This window comes from Anser anser (assembly GCF_964211835.1).
Source record: "Anser anser genome assembly, chromosome: 27".
Lineage (NCBI taxonomy): Eukaryota > Metazoa > Chordata > Aves > Anseriformes > Anatidae > Anser > Anser anser.
The window spans coordinates 6,540,566-6,555,276 of record NC_139748.1 but is presented as its reverse complement, the minus strand read 5'-3'; the positions used below and the strand labels follow the sequence as shown (position 1 = coordinate 6,555,276).

Sequence of the window (14,711 nt, the reverse complement as noted above, 5' to 3'; positions counted from 1 at the left end):
GGAGGCAACTCTGGGGGTTACAGACCCCAAACCCCAGCCTGGGGCGAGCCCCCGAACCCCCCTCGTCCCCCCAAAACCCAGCCACATCCCAGGCAGCCCCAGGTAGGGGTACCCCGACCCTGAGGCTTTGGGGTGCTGCGGGACCAGGGCTCGGTCCTGAGCGTGCAGCATCCTGCGGGGAAGGCGCTGCCTTTGGGTTTGGCTGGGAAAGGGCCCGGGGAGCAGCGGGCTGGTGGTACGGGGTTGGGGAAAACCCTGTGTCATGCACGTGGTTGGGGTCCTGGGGGGCTGCGGGAGGGGGGAGCAGCTGTTTTGGGGTGACCTGACCCACCGGGCAAAGCCTTGAGAAGCCCATAGGGGGATTCAAGGTAAACTGGCTTTTGGGGAGCATCCCCAGGGCCAGCAAAGGCAATGGGCTCTGACCAGTGCTTCCCAGTATAAACGGGAGATGGGAAAGCCCCAGAGCAGCGAGCCGATGCTGGCACAGCGGGCAGAGCCTTAAAACCTTGGGAAAATCAACCTGTGGGTCGCCAGCCCCTTTCCCATGCCCGGAGGGCCAGGGCTGCCCTGGGAAATAGCAGCAGCTGCATGCAGCGGGGTGGAGGGAGCGGGAGAGGGTGGGGGAATGGGATTTTCCCCTATTTATGGGCTGGAGCAGCCAGGGCTTGGGGAGAAACCCTGCGGTGCCGGCTGCCCGAGCGCAGCGCTGCTCCCGCGCCCACTGAGAGCAGCAGCAGTGAAACAGCCCCACGTGAAAGGACAAAAAGGATTTTTCTCGGCACGCAGCCGGCATTTCACCTGCTTCTCTGCAGCGCTGGGATCCCGGTGTCGCCCCCTGAGCTGCCAGGAAGGTGGCCAAACACCCCCAGGGGGCCGGCAAAACGCCCCGTGCCTCCGGGCACCCCGGAGCTGCCTCCCCAAAATGACTCATTTCGGGTGGGATTTTGACACAGGATTCGGGGACCACCACTGCAGCCACCCTCAGGGTCCAACCGGCACCTCCAGCCCGTCCTCCCTGCGCACACCAAAATCGCAAGACACACTTCACTTTTTCCCCCATTTCTCTTTTTTTTTTCCCCCTTTTTCAGAGGTGAAGGCTGCCCCTTCCCCTGCTCCTCGCCGTCCTCCAGGAGCTTCAGCCTCCATCCCGGCTGCGAGGCTGTGAGCCCGGCCACGTGTGAGCAGAGCACCAAAACAGGCAGCCCAGAAACCACCAGGCAGCTTGGTTAATTAAACACAAAGGAGCAGCCCAACAGCCCGGGCTTTCTTCTTTGAAACCTGCACAAAGCGTCTCACAGGTCTCCGGGCCTCCCTTCCACCCTCTCCGTTTGAACCTGAACCACAACTTGCTGCCGGCCAAAACCAGAAAGAAAAATAAACAAATAACAATTATAATATAAAAGGTCAACATTGCCAGGTAACTTAGACCCTTGTGAAATGTGCAGCTTCGACAGTCCCTGGGTTTGCGTCCAGGTCCTGGCTCAGAGAGCGGCGCTTCGGGTTCGTCTCCCGGAGGGAAGCGGCAGAGCTGGCAGCTCTCTTCTCCTAAAGGCAGGAATCGGGCAGGCAAAATCAAATCCAAAACGTAGGGAGGAGCCCAGGGATGGGGACCTGGGGGCTCTGGGGGTCCCCGTGCCCGAGGCTGGGGACCCGGCTCAGAAGGGGTCGGAGCTGAGGTCCCGTGCTGGCATTTTGCTCCCGCCGGGAAACGCACGGTGCAGACAGGGGCAATGCACCCAGCGGGGGGGGGGGGTGCCTCCATTCCCGGGTCTCGAGCCCACTGGTACCACTGGGATCCCACCAGCAGGTGCGGGAGGCCGGGAGCTGGGGGGCTCCCCCCTGAGGGGTGAAGCCAAGGCGCCCGTCCCCGTGGTGCCCGGCTGCTCCGGCACGGGGCAGATCCGCAGCCACCGGCTGTGCCCCGTGCCCGGGTTTGTCCTCCCCTGCCACCTGCAGCCCCTGCCTGGGGGTGGGGGACGAGCCTCGCCGCTATCCCCCGAGGCCCAAAATTTGGGTGGTCCCGGTCTTGGCACCTCAGGGCTGAGCTGCGGCAAGGGGCAGATCCCCCCCACCCCCATCCCCAACAGCCAGGAGCTGGGTTTTGGGGTGAACCCGGAGCAGCCCTGCTGCAGCGCACGGGGTCACCAGCACCGAAGGGGACAGGTCCCACAGCCCGGTGGTGGCGTGGGGACAGGGTTTGGCTGCAGGGGAGCGTGGTCCCGGTGGTCCCCCGTGCTGGGACAAGTGATGCCATGGGGGTTTTGGGGTCTCCTGCTGGGGGCTGCTCTTGGCCCCGCGTCCTGCTGATGCCCGAGGCTGCAGAGGAGGGAGGACGGCGCGCGGGGACAACAAGACACGCGCAGGCAGGACACCGGGGTGTCCACGCTCCCACCCTGATCCCTGCTGAAAGGCACCAAGGCTTCGGGCAGCCCCCACCCCAGCCAGAAACACATCAGCCCTTATCTTGTCCCGGTCAAACCCCCGTCTCCTCCGCCGGCCCCAAAATCCACAGCCACCCTCAGCCAGGAGCGCTCGCGGGAGACGAAGGCTCCATGCGGGGTCCTGGCCCCGGAGCTGGGCACGCCGGGGGTGGTCTCGGAGCTGGAGGCTCGTCCCCGCTCCAAGGCTGGGGTCTGGGGGCAGGGGGGTCCCCGCAGTCCGTGGCCCGGCGGGGTTGAGCCTCCCGGTACCCCAGCCCCGGTCCTTAAGTGCTGGCTGCTGGTTCGTGAGGTCGGGGAGGCAGAGGGAGGCGGCGGGGGGTCCCCTGCCCCTCCTGCGCCGCTCAGACCGGGTGGACGAACTGGTAGACGAGGCGCTGGGAGATGTCGGGTTTCCGGATGATGCCCTTCTTGTAATACTGCCGGATGGAGCGGCTCAGCTTGTCGTAGTTCATGGCCGGGCGGTTCTTCCGGATGCCCCACAGGCGAGCCACTTGCGCGGAGTCCTCGATCTTGAAGATGCCTGCGAGGGGAGCGGGGATGGGGATGTCGGGGTCACCGCCTCGCCCCCCCCCCCCCTTCCCCGGCCCCGGGGCCGCCGCAGCGCCCGCCCGCCCGCCCGCCCACCTTTCTCCTTGTTGAGCCAGCGGATGAAGCGCCCGTAGTTGTGGGGTTTCAGCAGCAGCTCCTTGAGGAACTGCCAGAGGTGGATGGGCTGGCCGGCGCAGGATGAGTCCACCTCGCTGTCCGCCCAGCTGGTGTCACCCCCTGGAAGGGACGGGGACAAGTGAGGCTGGGGAGAGGGACCCCGCTGCCCTGCGCTGCCCAGGGGGCTGCCAGAAAGCCCGGCTCGGGGCGTGCGGCTCCCTCCGCAGCCCAGGGATGGGGATGGGGGCACTGGTTTCTGCTCCACATCTTGCAGGGAGAGCGGCTCCGTCCAGCCCTCCTGCAGCCCCACAAGGACGCACGGCTGCAGGATGGGGCCGGCACGGTTCTTGCAGCTTTGCTGCACCATGTGGAAGCCCTCGGGCGGAGGGAACGCAATCCCACGGGTGCCAACACGAGGGATAATTGCAATTAAGCAGGGAGCAGCCTCTCCACCAGCCCAGACCCACACCGAGGGCCAGGCTCCCCGTCCAGCTGGTGGAGCTGAGCCCGTGCGGAACTCACCGCAGTATCTGACATCCCCCGGGGCAGCTTTTTCCTTCATCCACGCGGCTGGAAGGGAGGAGCGGGCGGTCAGAGAGCATTTCCCCCAGCACGGCATCACCCGCTCCCGGCTCCCTCCGGTCCCCGGCACCTTACCGGACTTCCAGATGTCGAGGTGAGCGTGGAGGACGTCGCCGCAGACGGGCGAGCGCTGGCAGAACTGCTCCTCGGACATGGCGCACAGATCCTTCCCCGACAGCTCCTGGAAGGACTTCCCGATCTGCGGCAGCCGGTACTGGTGCTCCGTCCACAGGATCCACTTCTGCACGTTGCCGGGGCTCCAGTCCGCGGGGTCTGGGGCCGGGGCCGGGCGGTGAGCGCAGCCCCCCCGGCCCCACGCAGGGGCACCCCGCTCCCAGCCTCCCCCAGCGCCCCAGGGGCGGTGGGACCGTCCCCGTGCCACCTCCTTCGCTTTGGGAAGCCCCCTCCCTGCACCGCCCCAAATCCTTTGGGGAGCGGGCAGCCTGCACGGACCTGCGCGCATCCCGAAGCTGCTGGCCTTGTGGCGGTGACACCCCCAGCAGCTCCCCGCTCCGGGCTGTCCCGTACCTCACCCACTCATCCAACTGCTCCCAGTTTCCCAGGTTTCCCTGGAATCCCATTTTCACGGGATTTTAAAAAGTCCCACTTTTTCCTCCCCATTACCACTTCCTGGCTCCGTGGCTGCAGCACCCCGGGGTGCCACCAGCACCCTACGGCAAGGGCTTGGCATCTCCCCGAGCCACCAGGGGCGAGGGGCGTTTTATTTTAGCAACCAGCCCCGTCCTGGGGCGACGCTTGGGGTTGCGAATGCATCGGGACCTGCAGCCCCGGCACATCCCTCCCCAGACGGCACTGACCCCGCTCCCACCCCGTGGGGAGGGCCGGGGGCACCCCCCCCGCCGGGCACAGGCACCCACCTGCGGCGATGTTGAGGAGCTTGCAGGCCGTCTCGATGTCCTTCAGCACTTCGCCCACCACCATGCTCTGCATCTGCTCCAGCGAGTGCTCCTCCAAGGGGAGGCCGCCCTGCAGGTCCCCCTCGGCCCCCAGCCCCAAACCCTGGCTGTCGATGACAGGGCACTGCTCCGGCTCCTTCTGCGCCTCGCCTCGCCCCCCGGGGGCACCGCTCTGGGACGTCTCCCCCATGCCCTTGGAAGCCCAGGCGATGTCCTCCGAGTAGAGCATGTCGAAGTAGTGGAGGCAGAAGGCTGGGAGAGGTTGCTCGGGGGTGCTGGGGGGGCTGGGGCTGTCCGGACAGCCCCAGGCACGGGCGCCGGGGTCCCAGGGGGGCGGCAGGGGGGCAGCGTCGGGCCGGGCGAGGCGGCCGGGGGGCAGAGCGGTCAGCCCGGGGCCGGCGCTGCCCATGCCTCCTGCGCTCAGCGCTGGCTCCGGACCTGCCGGGAGGGGAGGAGAGGAGAGGCTCAGCCCCGGCGGCAGGCACAAAGGGAGGCACTAAGCCTGTTAGAGGGGGAAAATCCTCCAAAGAGACCCACGGCGCACGGGGAGCCCTCGGATGAATGAGGGCTCGGGTTTATCCGGGGGTGCTGGGAGATGTCCTGTTTTTCACGGGGAAGGAGCCCGGGCACCGCGGGCTTTGGGGTTTTCCCATGATTCGGGCACCAGGCTTGCAGCAGGAGGGTCCCAGCTGGGCTGAAGCCCCCTGCATGGAGCCTGGAGGGCCCCCAAAGCACCTATGCAGGGCGGCCCGTGGGCGTTAAAGGATGGAGGATGCCTAAACCACGCAGGAACGTGGGTGTGCGTGGAAAACATCGCCTGCTGCTTCCACCCGAGGGTGCCCCGGTGGTGATGGCACTCGGATCTGCCTCTCCCCGGGCACCTGGCCCTCGGCCGCCTGCTGCCAGCCCCCGGACCAGAACTTTCTTTTCGCTCTCCCGCAAGAAAAAGTCCCCGAGTTGGCCCGTCCCCATCTGTCTCTGGTACGCGGGGAGCCCTGGAGGCTGCGGAGAAGAGGATGAGCCTGCCGAATTTCCATGGCAACACCAGGGAACGGCTCCATCCGCGGAGAAAGCTCCCCGAGAGGCATCCGGAGGCTTTGGGGAGGGAAAGCCGCCACGAGGGGAGAGGCTGGGGACAGGCACCGTAGGGCCAGGGCACTGCCGAGCTCCTCGCCGGCCTCGGGGCATTTCTCTTTAAAAGAATTAAAAATAAAAATACAAAGACCTGGGGCTCTTTAGAAGCACAAGAAGTAGCATCGCTGCTACCCAGCGTTTGCAATAAGAAAGGAGCCTGCCGTAAAGAGCCTGCGGAGCCTGAACCAACCCTAAACCACCAAGACCCCAAAGGGACCCAAGGAAATGAGGCAAAGGGGAATGGGGCAGTGCGGCAGGTGCGAGGCGTTTCCCCATTTGTTCTAAATCCCGGTGAGGGGAAAAGGAAGGGTTTAAGGGAATAAAGAGGAAAATAGGCCCTGGGAGTTCCTACAGTCCCACAGCTCCTGCAGGAGTCCCTTGAGCCCAGGTGGCTGAGCCATTGTCACCGTCCTCACAGCTCCTGGCGTGCCACAAACCTGCCGAAACCCCGCTCATCTCCATATCACTGCTGCCCCCGTAGCTGGGCACTCCCAGAGGCAGTGTGGGGCTCATTAAACCTCGTTAACAGCCCCCGTTAGGCACCACAGCACCGGCAGGGTGATGGGGAGGACCGGCCACGTGCTGCTTGCAGGGATGTGTTTAACCCTTGGCAAAACCCTAAAAAAAATTTTGGAAAAGCTCATGGAGGAGCCGCAGGAGGAGGAGGAGGAGGAAGCCGTGCCTGCCCCGTGGGGCTGCTCCCACCTCCCGGGCAGTTTCCCTGAGAGATGGCGCCCGCTTCCAAACCTCTCGTTTATTTGCTCTGGATTAAAGGAAGAGCTTTAACAGATCAGCCCTAAATCCAGCCCCACGCTGCTGCCGGCACAAAGGAGATGCGGTAACAGCTTGCGCGGCTCCGGCCTGCAAAGCGCCGGCTGCGGGACGGGGACGAGACCCTCTGGGGCACGCCAGGGCCGGGGGCTCCTCTGTCCCTTCCTCTGGGACCCGCAGCCTCCCCGCAGCCCCCTCCCTCGGGCATCGAGCTGCCGCAGCCACGGGACGGGCACGAGGAGGAGCAGGAGGGAGGCAGCGGGGTGGCGGCAACGCACCCGTCCCCATCCCGTCCCCAGCTGGGACAAGAAGGACCCGATCCCTTGGGAAAGTGGCCCCGAAAGCCTGAGCAATCATCCGACAAAACGTGCTGTACTCTCAGGGCGGGGGCCTTTGTTTGACTTTCTCCCGCTCTGGCACGCAGGCGGCCGGGCTGGGTGGGGACCTGTTTGCTCTAAGAAGCCGTTTTGGGAGGTTTTGTTTTTTTTTTTTTCCCCTTTCCTCTCCCTTTTCGCTTTGGAAAATGAGAGCTGGAGGTGCATCCCGGGGCACCGAGATGCTCGTGGGGAGCACCGACACGCGTGGCTCACCAAAACCCCTGTGCTCCCCTCTGGTTTATCCGGGGCCACCCCGGTAATCACGGCGGCCCCGCCGAGCGCTCCCTGCCCTGCGCGCACGCTGCCAGCGCCGCAGCTCGCCCGCGGCGAAGCCACGCCAGCGCGGCCCCGCGCTCGTCCTGCTGCTCGGGGCGAGAGAGGAAGCGATTAGGGACTTAGCTCTTGCGACACATTTTAAACAAACAAGTGCCACCGAATTCGCAAAGCCCGCCGGGCTTCCCAGGCTCCCGGGAGCACGGACACGGGCGCACGGCCCCGCCAAGCAGCTGGGTGCCCGCAGCGCGGAGGAGAAGCTCGGGGGTAGGGGGTAAAGGAGCAGCCCCCAGCCCAGGATGGAGCCATGGAGCCCCCAAGGGCTTTTCGCAGGTCCCGGAGCAAAACTCAACCACCCAGCCCTGAAAGGACGAGGGACCCTGTGCTGGTCCCTGCTGCGGACACCGATGGGTGCCAGCTCGGATGGGTGCGGGGTGCCCCCGCTCCCCTCTTTCCCTGGTCCCATGGGGATGCACGGCAAGGGGCCGAGCTGACGGCACCAGGGCTCGTTCCCGTTGCTGCCTGGAGCAGAGCAAGGAGGAAAACTCTCCTGCGTAGCACAGCAGCGGCCACACCTGAAGGGCACCGCGACAGCCCAGGTCCCTCTAGCCCCAACACCGCCTCTCCAAATGGCCGAGAAAACCAACCAGTGCCTTCCCTCGGGGCAAGAAGCACAGGGGGGCTGCCAGGCACAGGGTTTGGGGCAGCGCCGGGTCCCTGCTGGGCTCAGAGCTCTGCCCCGGCTGCGATCCACCCGTCTGGGTCTCAGCCCCATCGGGGGCTCGGCGAGGCTGTGGCCGAGGGGGGTGAGGACGAGGACAAGGACCTCGCCTGCAGTGCCCCAGAGCTCTCTTGGCAAAAGCGACCCTCAATTGCACACAGCGGTGACACCTGCATCTTTCAAAGGATCAGCCTTTGAAAGCATGGAAAATAAAAAAAAAAAAAAAATTAAAAAAAATAATAAAAAAAAATCCACCCCCACCCTCGAACAATGGGCCCGTTAATTACGACTAAATCCGCGGTTGAACAGGTTGTGCCGGAGCACGGCTCAGGAAGCCCCGTGGGACCCGCACAGGTTGGCCGGGCGCGGAGGCGGCACTGCCCGCGGCACCCAGGATGTCCCCAAATCCTCGGGCGCTTCCGAAAGCCCTCCCCGGGCTTGGGATGTCCCCAAATCCTCCAGCGGGGCTGTGGGAGCTGAGAGCGGGCAGGGCAGGGGGCAGGCTGCGTGCCACCCCAGCCCCCTGGCAGTGGGATGGGGACGGGGACGTGCCGTGCCACCAGGTCCCCATCAGCAGGGCTTCCCTTTAACTCGTCCTTTAAGCTTCCCCCTCCCCGTGTGCCTGACAGCCTGGGGATGGGAGACGAAGGGGGACCCAGCGATCCCCCCTCTGCCCCCAAACCCCTTCACATCTTCAGGTTTCAGGTGTTCCTGTTGTTTTTCCCCAGCAGCAGACACCGGGGTGCTCAGAGGCAGCTCCCGGCACCGTGGGGTCCCACCAGTATGTGCCACCCTCCCCGGCAGCCTCTGCCACGTCCCCCCCCCAGCCACCGGTCCCCGCCACGGTGCCACACACCCCCCTCACCCCTTTGCACAGGGAGCGGGGATTTACCAAATGGGTCTGGGGGCTTGGGGCAGCACTCGTGGAGACGTGATGGATCGGGGTCTTGCTATGGCAAGAGACCCCTCCCCGCTCAGGGCAAGCCCACCGCATGGAAGGGATGAATCCCACCTCGGGGTCCTGGAGCCCCCCAACTGCCCCCCAGCCTCCTGCTGTGCCCCCCAGCTCCCTCCCCGTTACCTGCATGGGTGCTGGCATGGGGACCAGCGTCCCCACGGGTGCCTGCGCCCCAGGTCAGGCTGCCCTGGCCACTGGCACAAAGAGGCAAACAGCAGCGGGGGGGGGGGGGGACTGGCACAGCCAGCCGGGGGCCAGAGCAAAGCCCCAGTGCTCGGCGTCCCCCCAGGTGAGCAGCAGAGCTTGGTGTTCCCCATGCAGGGCCAGGGAGCCCCTATTTATAGCAGCACGTTCCTCCCCCGGCGGCTCCCTGCCCATGAGAAAGGCCGTATTGTGGGGGATTTGGCAGCCGAGTGGCGTTTGTCTTTCACCAGCCGAGCATAACCATAAAAACCGAACCTAGAGCCAATGTGCCTTGAGCACTGCAAAAAAAAAAAATATCCAGAAAAGCTCCGCAGCTCCAAGAAGGTGCAGGTCTGACAAAAGGGCTCCAAGCACTTTGCGGGTGCCCCTGAGCGCGCAGCGCCTCGCTGGCAGCACGAGACCTCCGTAAAGGGCGCCGGTTCCCATCACCCACATGGTGCCCCCAAAATTCGTTGTCCCCCTGCCTCCCGGGAGGCACGGGGCTTTGCAGGACCTTCCCTCGCTGGGGAGGCGGCACGGTGACCGTGGTGGGTGCTCAGGAGGCGCCCTGGCTCCCCGTCCTTACTCAAGGGATTTGCAAACCCTCCTCGATTTCGGGTGACACCACCCCAAGAAGCCCCAGGAGCCTCACACCGAGGGATAGCCACGTCCCCACCTAGCCCTGATGGCAGCAGGAGCCGCGTGCCGCAGGGGGACGTCCCCATACCCATCCCAAACCGGTGCCAAACCTCCAGGGAGCACAGGAGGGGACTCGCCAAACGGTCCCACGGGCAGGACGGGGACGGCGTGGGGGGGTCTTACCTCGAAGGGGCAGCTCAGAAAAGGCATCGGTCCCGGCGGCGGGCGGGCAGAGCCGTCCCCGGGGTGCTCGGCACGGCGGCCGGGGCGGGCATGGCCCGCAGCGGGGTGCCCCGGTGCCAGCGGGGAGGGCGGCCAGCGGCACCCTGCCCGGCTCAGCGCGGTGGCGGCGCGGTGGCCAGGCGGAGCCGCATCGGCTCCGGGCACCCAGCACGGGGTCGGGGACGAGGCTGGGGCGCACGCGGCGGTGGCCGAGGGACGGTAGCGGCCGCGCCGAGGGATGCGAGGGGGCCGGGGGCAGCCAAGCCGGGCGCAGGTCGGTCAGCAAATGCCTCCTTTGGCCATTATATCTAATTCCTTCCTTATTTACCTGAACAAACAGGCTGTGTGCTTACCTCAGCTGGAGGTGTTTGAACAGCCCAAGCGGGGTTAACCCTTGAGGGGTGCAGCGAGGTGCCGGGCTCAGACCCAAAAGGGTCCCGGGAGGGGAGCGGAGCAAATCGGGTGCCGTTAACCCCTTCCCACCTGGGACACCCACGCGAGGGATGGGGATGCCACGCAGGGCAAGACCAAAGGCTCCTTTTGGGGCCGGACCCCACGGCACAGAGACCTTCTGGGTGCACGAAAGCGCTTGGCAGAACCCCACAGCGCAAAGCATCCCCGGGGGTTTTGGGGCATCAGGAGCATCACCAGCAACTTGTGCGCCAGCACAGCCACGTGCGGCTCGCAACGGAGGCAGCAAGCTGCGAGCGAGGATGCTCTGAGCCACCAAGGCCACGGCCCCTCGCTCCGTTCGCCAGCCCAAAATTGCAGGGAAGAGGCGCAGGGATTTGGGATTTGGCACCTTCTCCTCCCCGGGTCCACGCTGCTGCTGCGTGCGGGGAGGAGCGGGGCGTTGGGGGCACGGCGGGAACGCGCGGCGCTCCGGGCCCGGGTTGTCTGCACCGGCAAAAGCAGGAAAAAGCTGTTTTGACCGAGACAGACCCCGAGCTGGTATTTACTGTCGTTTTTTAACCACGTAAAGAACGCGGGGTGGTTCAGGCGGTTCTCCTGCGCACGCAAAACCCAACTCTCCCATGCCCTAAAACCCCACGATTTTACCGTGTCAGCCAAAAAAAAAAACAAAACAGGCACGAACACCCCGGTGCAGCCCGGCCGTGTCCCACGCCGGCTGGGACCCATGTCACCGCGTCCCGGGGGGGGGTTCGCAGCCCCGTCCCGCTCACCCCGGAGCGGCCGGCCGATAAGCGTCCGCCGGCAATGTTTGCCGGGAGGAGGGAGGAAAACAAAACCCCGTCGGAAGGCGGTCGGTGTGTTAATGTTATCTTATCCCATGGAAAACATTGCCCCCAGATTAGGGCTCCTGCCAGCCGAGGTGAGTTTTCTCCACTGTTTTGGTAAATAGGGCCAGGTCCGTAACACGTGGTGGCGGCGGAGGGGGGAGATGGGGGCTGGGAAGGATGCGGCCCCGCTGGGGAGGTCGCCATCCTCAGCTGGGCTTTGGCACGGGGTGGGCGCATGGGACGGGGACGTGGCGCAGCCGGCGTGGTGGGGAGAGGGGTCCCAGCCCCCCAGCGCCCACCCAGCGCCCCCGGCTCACCGCTGCCCCGGCACCACCCCGAGCATCTTCGCCCTGCTTCGGTCAAGGCACAAGGTGCGCGACCCAGCACCGCCTCGCCACGGCAGCAGGCTGGATCCAGCATTCCCCAATGCCCGTTGTGAAGTGCCAAGCAGCTGCAGCAGGCCGGGATGCCAGGGAATTCCTCTTCCCCCATCGTTTGGGGGCTGTGCCTCACGTTGAGGGGTGCTGGAAGCGGCAGGATTTGGGCTGGCATCCCCGCCTGCGATAACAGGTCCTGGCCAGAGCCACCGCATGAAGCCAGGAGCCACAAACACAGCCCTGGGGCTCTGCCCAGCTCTGGGGCTTGTGCACAGCGCCCAGACCTGCTTTGGGGTCCCCACCTGGGAACAGGCATCCCCAAAGAGGAGCCAGGGGCAGCCCCAACCCAGCACGGCCCCGCAGCCGAGGCCACGCAGCCTTCTGCGCAGAGACCTTTATCGTAGCTTATGAATGGCAACATAGGTGTGTCAGCTGGGGAAACGTGATACGGAGCAAAGCCGACGTGTAGGACAGACACCCGTGCACCCGGGGAACCGCCGCGGCCACCCCGCGCCTCCCTGCTCCCCGCACGTCCGTCCATCTGTCTGGCCGCTTCCAACCGCCCCGGGCTGCAAATCCCATCGGTGCTGCCCCCTGAAACGTTTAATGGGAAACGTTCCCCTGCTTAATAGGTTTAATTATCACCCGCTGCCAGAGCAAATAGCAAAGAAGCCTGGAGCAAACTGGAGGAGAGGGCGGTCAGAGCGCGCTGGGGGACAGCGGGATGTCACCAGGCGAAGGGGACGCATGGCCTGGCCCTGGGTCCCCTCTCAGGAGCATCCCAAACCCGGGTCCTCCCGGTCTGCCTGGGAGCCAGCGCAGCAGCTCTCATTGGGCTCTGAAAAAGCTCTCCCTGCTGCTGCTATCAGCGGCACCGGAGATTTCGATAAGCAGAAGAGATTAAAAGGAAAAATATTTCCCTGCCTCGCAGCGCATTGGCTTTGCCCAGGGAGAGCCGGCCAGGCCGGCAGCACAACGTGGGGCTGCAAAAGCAGGGAAGCATCCCAAAACGGGCCACGGGGACAAGGGGCAAATGTCAGACCTGGCCCGAGAACGAGCTTCTGCTGCGGGATGCGGGCACAGCTCGGAGCCCCTGGTGCTCGCCGCGATGTGGTAGCGGCGGCTGTGCCGCAGCGCGTCCCCAAAGCCGTACCCGACGCTCTCGGGCGAAGCCAGGAGCTCTCACTGGTGGTGGATGGAGAAAGTGAAATCCCTCGAAACCAGGAGGCTGGCGGCGGATTCGCCCCATCCGAGCCGCTCCGGTTCCCTCCCCGGCGCAGGCTGGGGGCTGCGGCCACCCGCGTAACCCCGGCGCGGTCTCGCCTCCCTTGCGCAATCCCAGCAGGGCCACGAGGCCGTTGCAAGCAGCTCTGGTTACATATGCAAAACAGGAAAAGAATAGGTTGCAACACCTGCGGGACAATGAAAAAGGGGAAATAGTCTGGCTTTTCTGCTCTGCGTGCGCAGTTTTGAACGCTTTTTCCTTGTCCTGGCTGTCAACCGATCGGCTCCGATGCAGGTGCCTTTTGCACTGAAACCTCAGCGCTGGAGCAGGAGGGGACGGAGCAGAGGCTCGTGAATCAGCCTGGAGGAATCTCTCTGCCCACCCTCCTGCAGCTAATCTCTGGCTCCATCGCAAGAATAACAGATAAGCAGCCATATAACGCACAGATATAATAAAACCATTGAAGGGACTTGATGTCACTGCGAAAACCGCAGAGGCGACCGAGCCTGCTCCGTCACCAGAACCGAGCGGCGTTTCCTGGTCTTCCCCAGCAGTGGGGTTTCCTCCACTTCGTTTCCCGCACCACTTTTGGGAACAGCAGCGGCCCCATGCAAAGCCAGCCCACACGCTCGGGTCCCTGAGAGGCCAAATCCTGCCCCCACCACAGAGCTGGTGCCCGTGCTGCCGGGCTCCGCAGGGGCGATGCCCAGAGAGGAGGCGAATCCCCGCTCCCGGGCGGCAGGATGGGGTTCCTCGGGCTTTTCTCTGAGCCCAGGAGGCTGGAAATGGTTCCAGAGCCTTTCACACACCCAGAGGCTCAGCCCCACTCTGCAGGCGGCTGCTTCAGTGCGAAGCGCTCAGCACCCCAGCCCACGCCAGCCCCAGATCTGGCGGGTGTTTGCGTCCCGAGGAGGAGGGCTGCATCGCGCATCCTCTGGGTTTTCACCTCCTGTCAGCACCCAAACAAGCTCACGGCCGCACCCACCCACAGGCCTGGGTGCAGATCCCAGACACCAAGGGAGGAAAAATCCTCCGGGCTTCGGGAACAAGCAGCGGGGAAGCGCCAGGACACCGGGAATCCCTCCTGCACCGCGAGGGCCAGCCCAGGGATGCCGTGCGGGAGGAAGATCCCCGGCGGGAGGCGGCTGCTGCTCCCTCCCCTCCCGCTGCCTGTAATCTTAATTGCTCTTGCCCGGCTGTTTGCTCACAGCCGTTCATTTCCACCCAGCCCGCACCGAGAGGGTTTATCGCACTCTCTCTTGTGTTATTTCAAGCTAAGGCACGTACGGGAGGTCGGAGCCGGGAGCGCTCCCTGCGATCCTAGAAAGAGCCTGGAAGGAGCAGGGCGAGGAGGAGGAGGCAGCGCAGATCTCCCCCGCTGCCTGCCAGCTCCTCTCTGCCCCAAAACAGAGCAGCCTCGGCAGGGCTGGGGGTACCGGGCACCTTCCCTGTCCCAGCCCCACAGCTGCTGTCCCTGCGAGGTGTCCCCGTGCCACCAAAGCAGAACAAAGAGCAGGGAGCCGGTGTCCCTGCCGGGAAGGGAGCGAGGTGCCTGCACCCAGCACCCAGCTGGGACAGGGGGCTCCCGGTGCCCAGCTCCAAAGCGGAGCCGGGAACTCGCTGCCGGGCTTGGGGCGAGCTGGGGGGGGCTGCTCTCAGAGGGGAAATTGGCTTTCCAGCAGAGCTCGGACCCCAACACTGAGCGAATTGCCAAACTGCCCGGGAGATAACCCAGGGACAGGCACCAAGCAGCCCACGGGCTTTTTGTTTGGGCAACGACCCCGTGCAGATCTCCCAGGGAGCATCTTTGGGGGCTGGACCCGACGATCTCCGGATGTCCCTTCCCACCCCAACAGTTCTGTGATCTTCAGGTGGCTCCAGAGCGGGGACCAAGCGACTCCCCCGAAATTCCTCCTGGCCTCCAGCCGCACGTACCCCTTCCCAAAACACCCCCATGGCGCTGGGCCAGGCAGGGCCCCTCCCGTTTATTACCCTCCAGGCCACG

General features: G+C 65.0%; 1 protein-coding gene across 5 annotated transcripts; it reads right to left on the bottom strand.

Annotated features, from left to right (window-relative positions):
• Positions 1–1,048: 1,048 nt before the first annotated feature.
• Positions 1,049–12,748, bottom strand: SPDEF (SAM pointed domain containing ETS transcription factor). 5 transcript variants are annotated; one of them, XM_083812129.1, is made up of 6 exons: positions 12,635–12,748; positions 4,547–5,023; positions 3,744–3,941; positions 3,609–3,656; positions 3,066–3,206; positions 1,049–2,961 (listed from the first exon to the last, which is right to left on the bottom strand). In XM_083812129.1, exons 2-6 carry the CDS (start codon positions 4,992–4,994, stop codon positions 2,783–2,785), a joined length of 1,014 nt encoding a protein of 337 aa, XP_083668255.1. In that variant the 5' UTR covers positions 4,995–5,023; positions 12,635–12,748; the 3' UTR covers positions 1,049–2,782. The 5 variants fall into 5 exon arrangements, with proteins under 5 accessions (XP_083668255.1, XP_083668251.1, XP_083668253.1 ...); XM_083812125.1 differs by lacking the exon at positions 12,635–12,748 and adding an exon at positions 11,422–12,597; XM_083812127.1 differs by lacking the exon at positions 12,635–12,748 and adding an exon at positions 9,825–11,386.
• Positions 12,749–14,711: the final 1,963 nt, after the last annotated feature.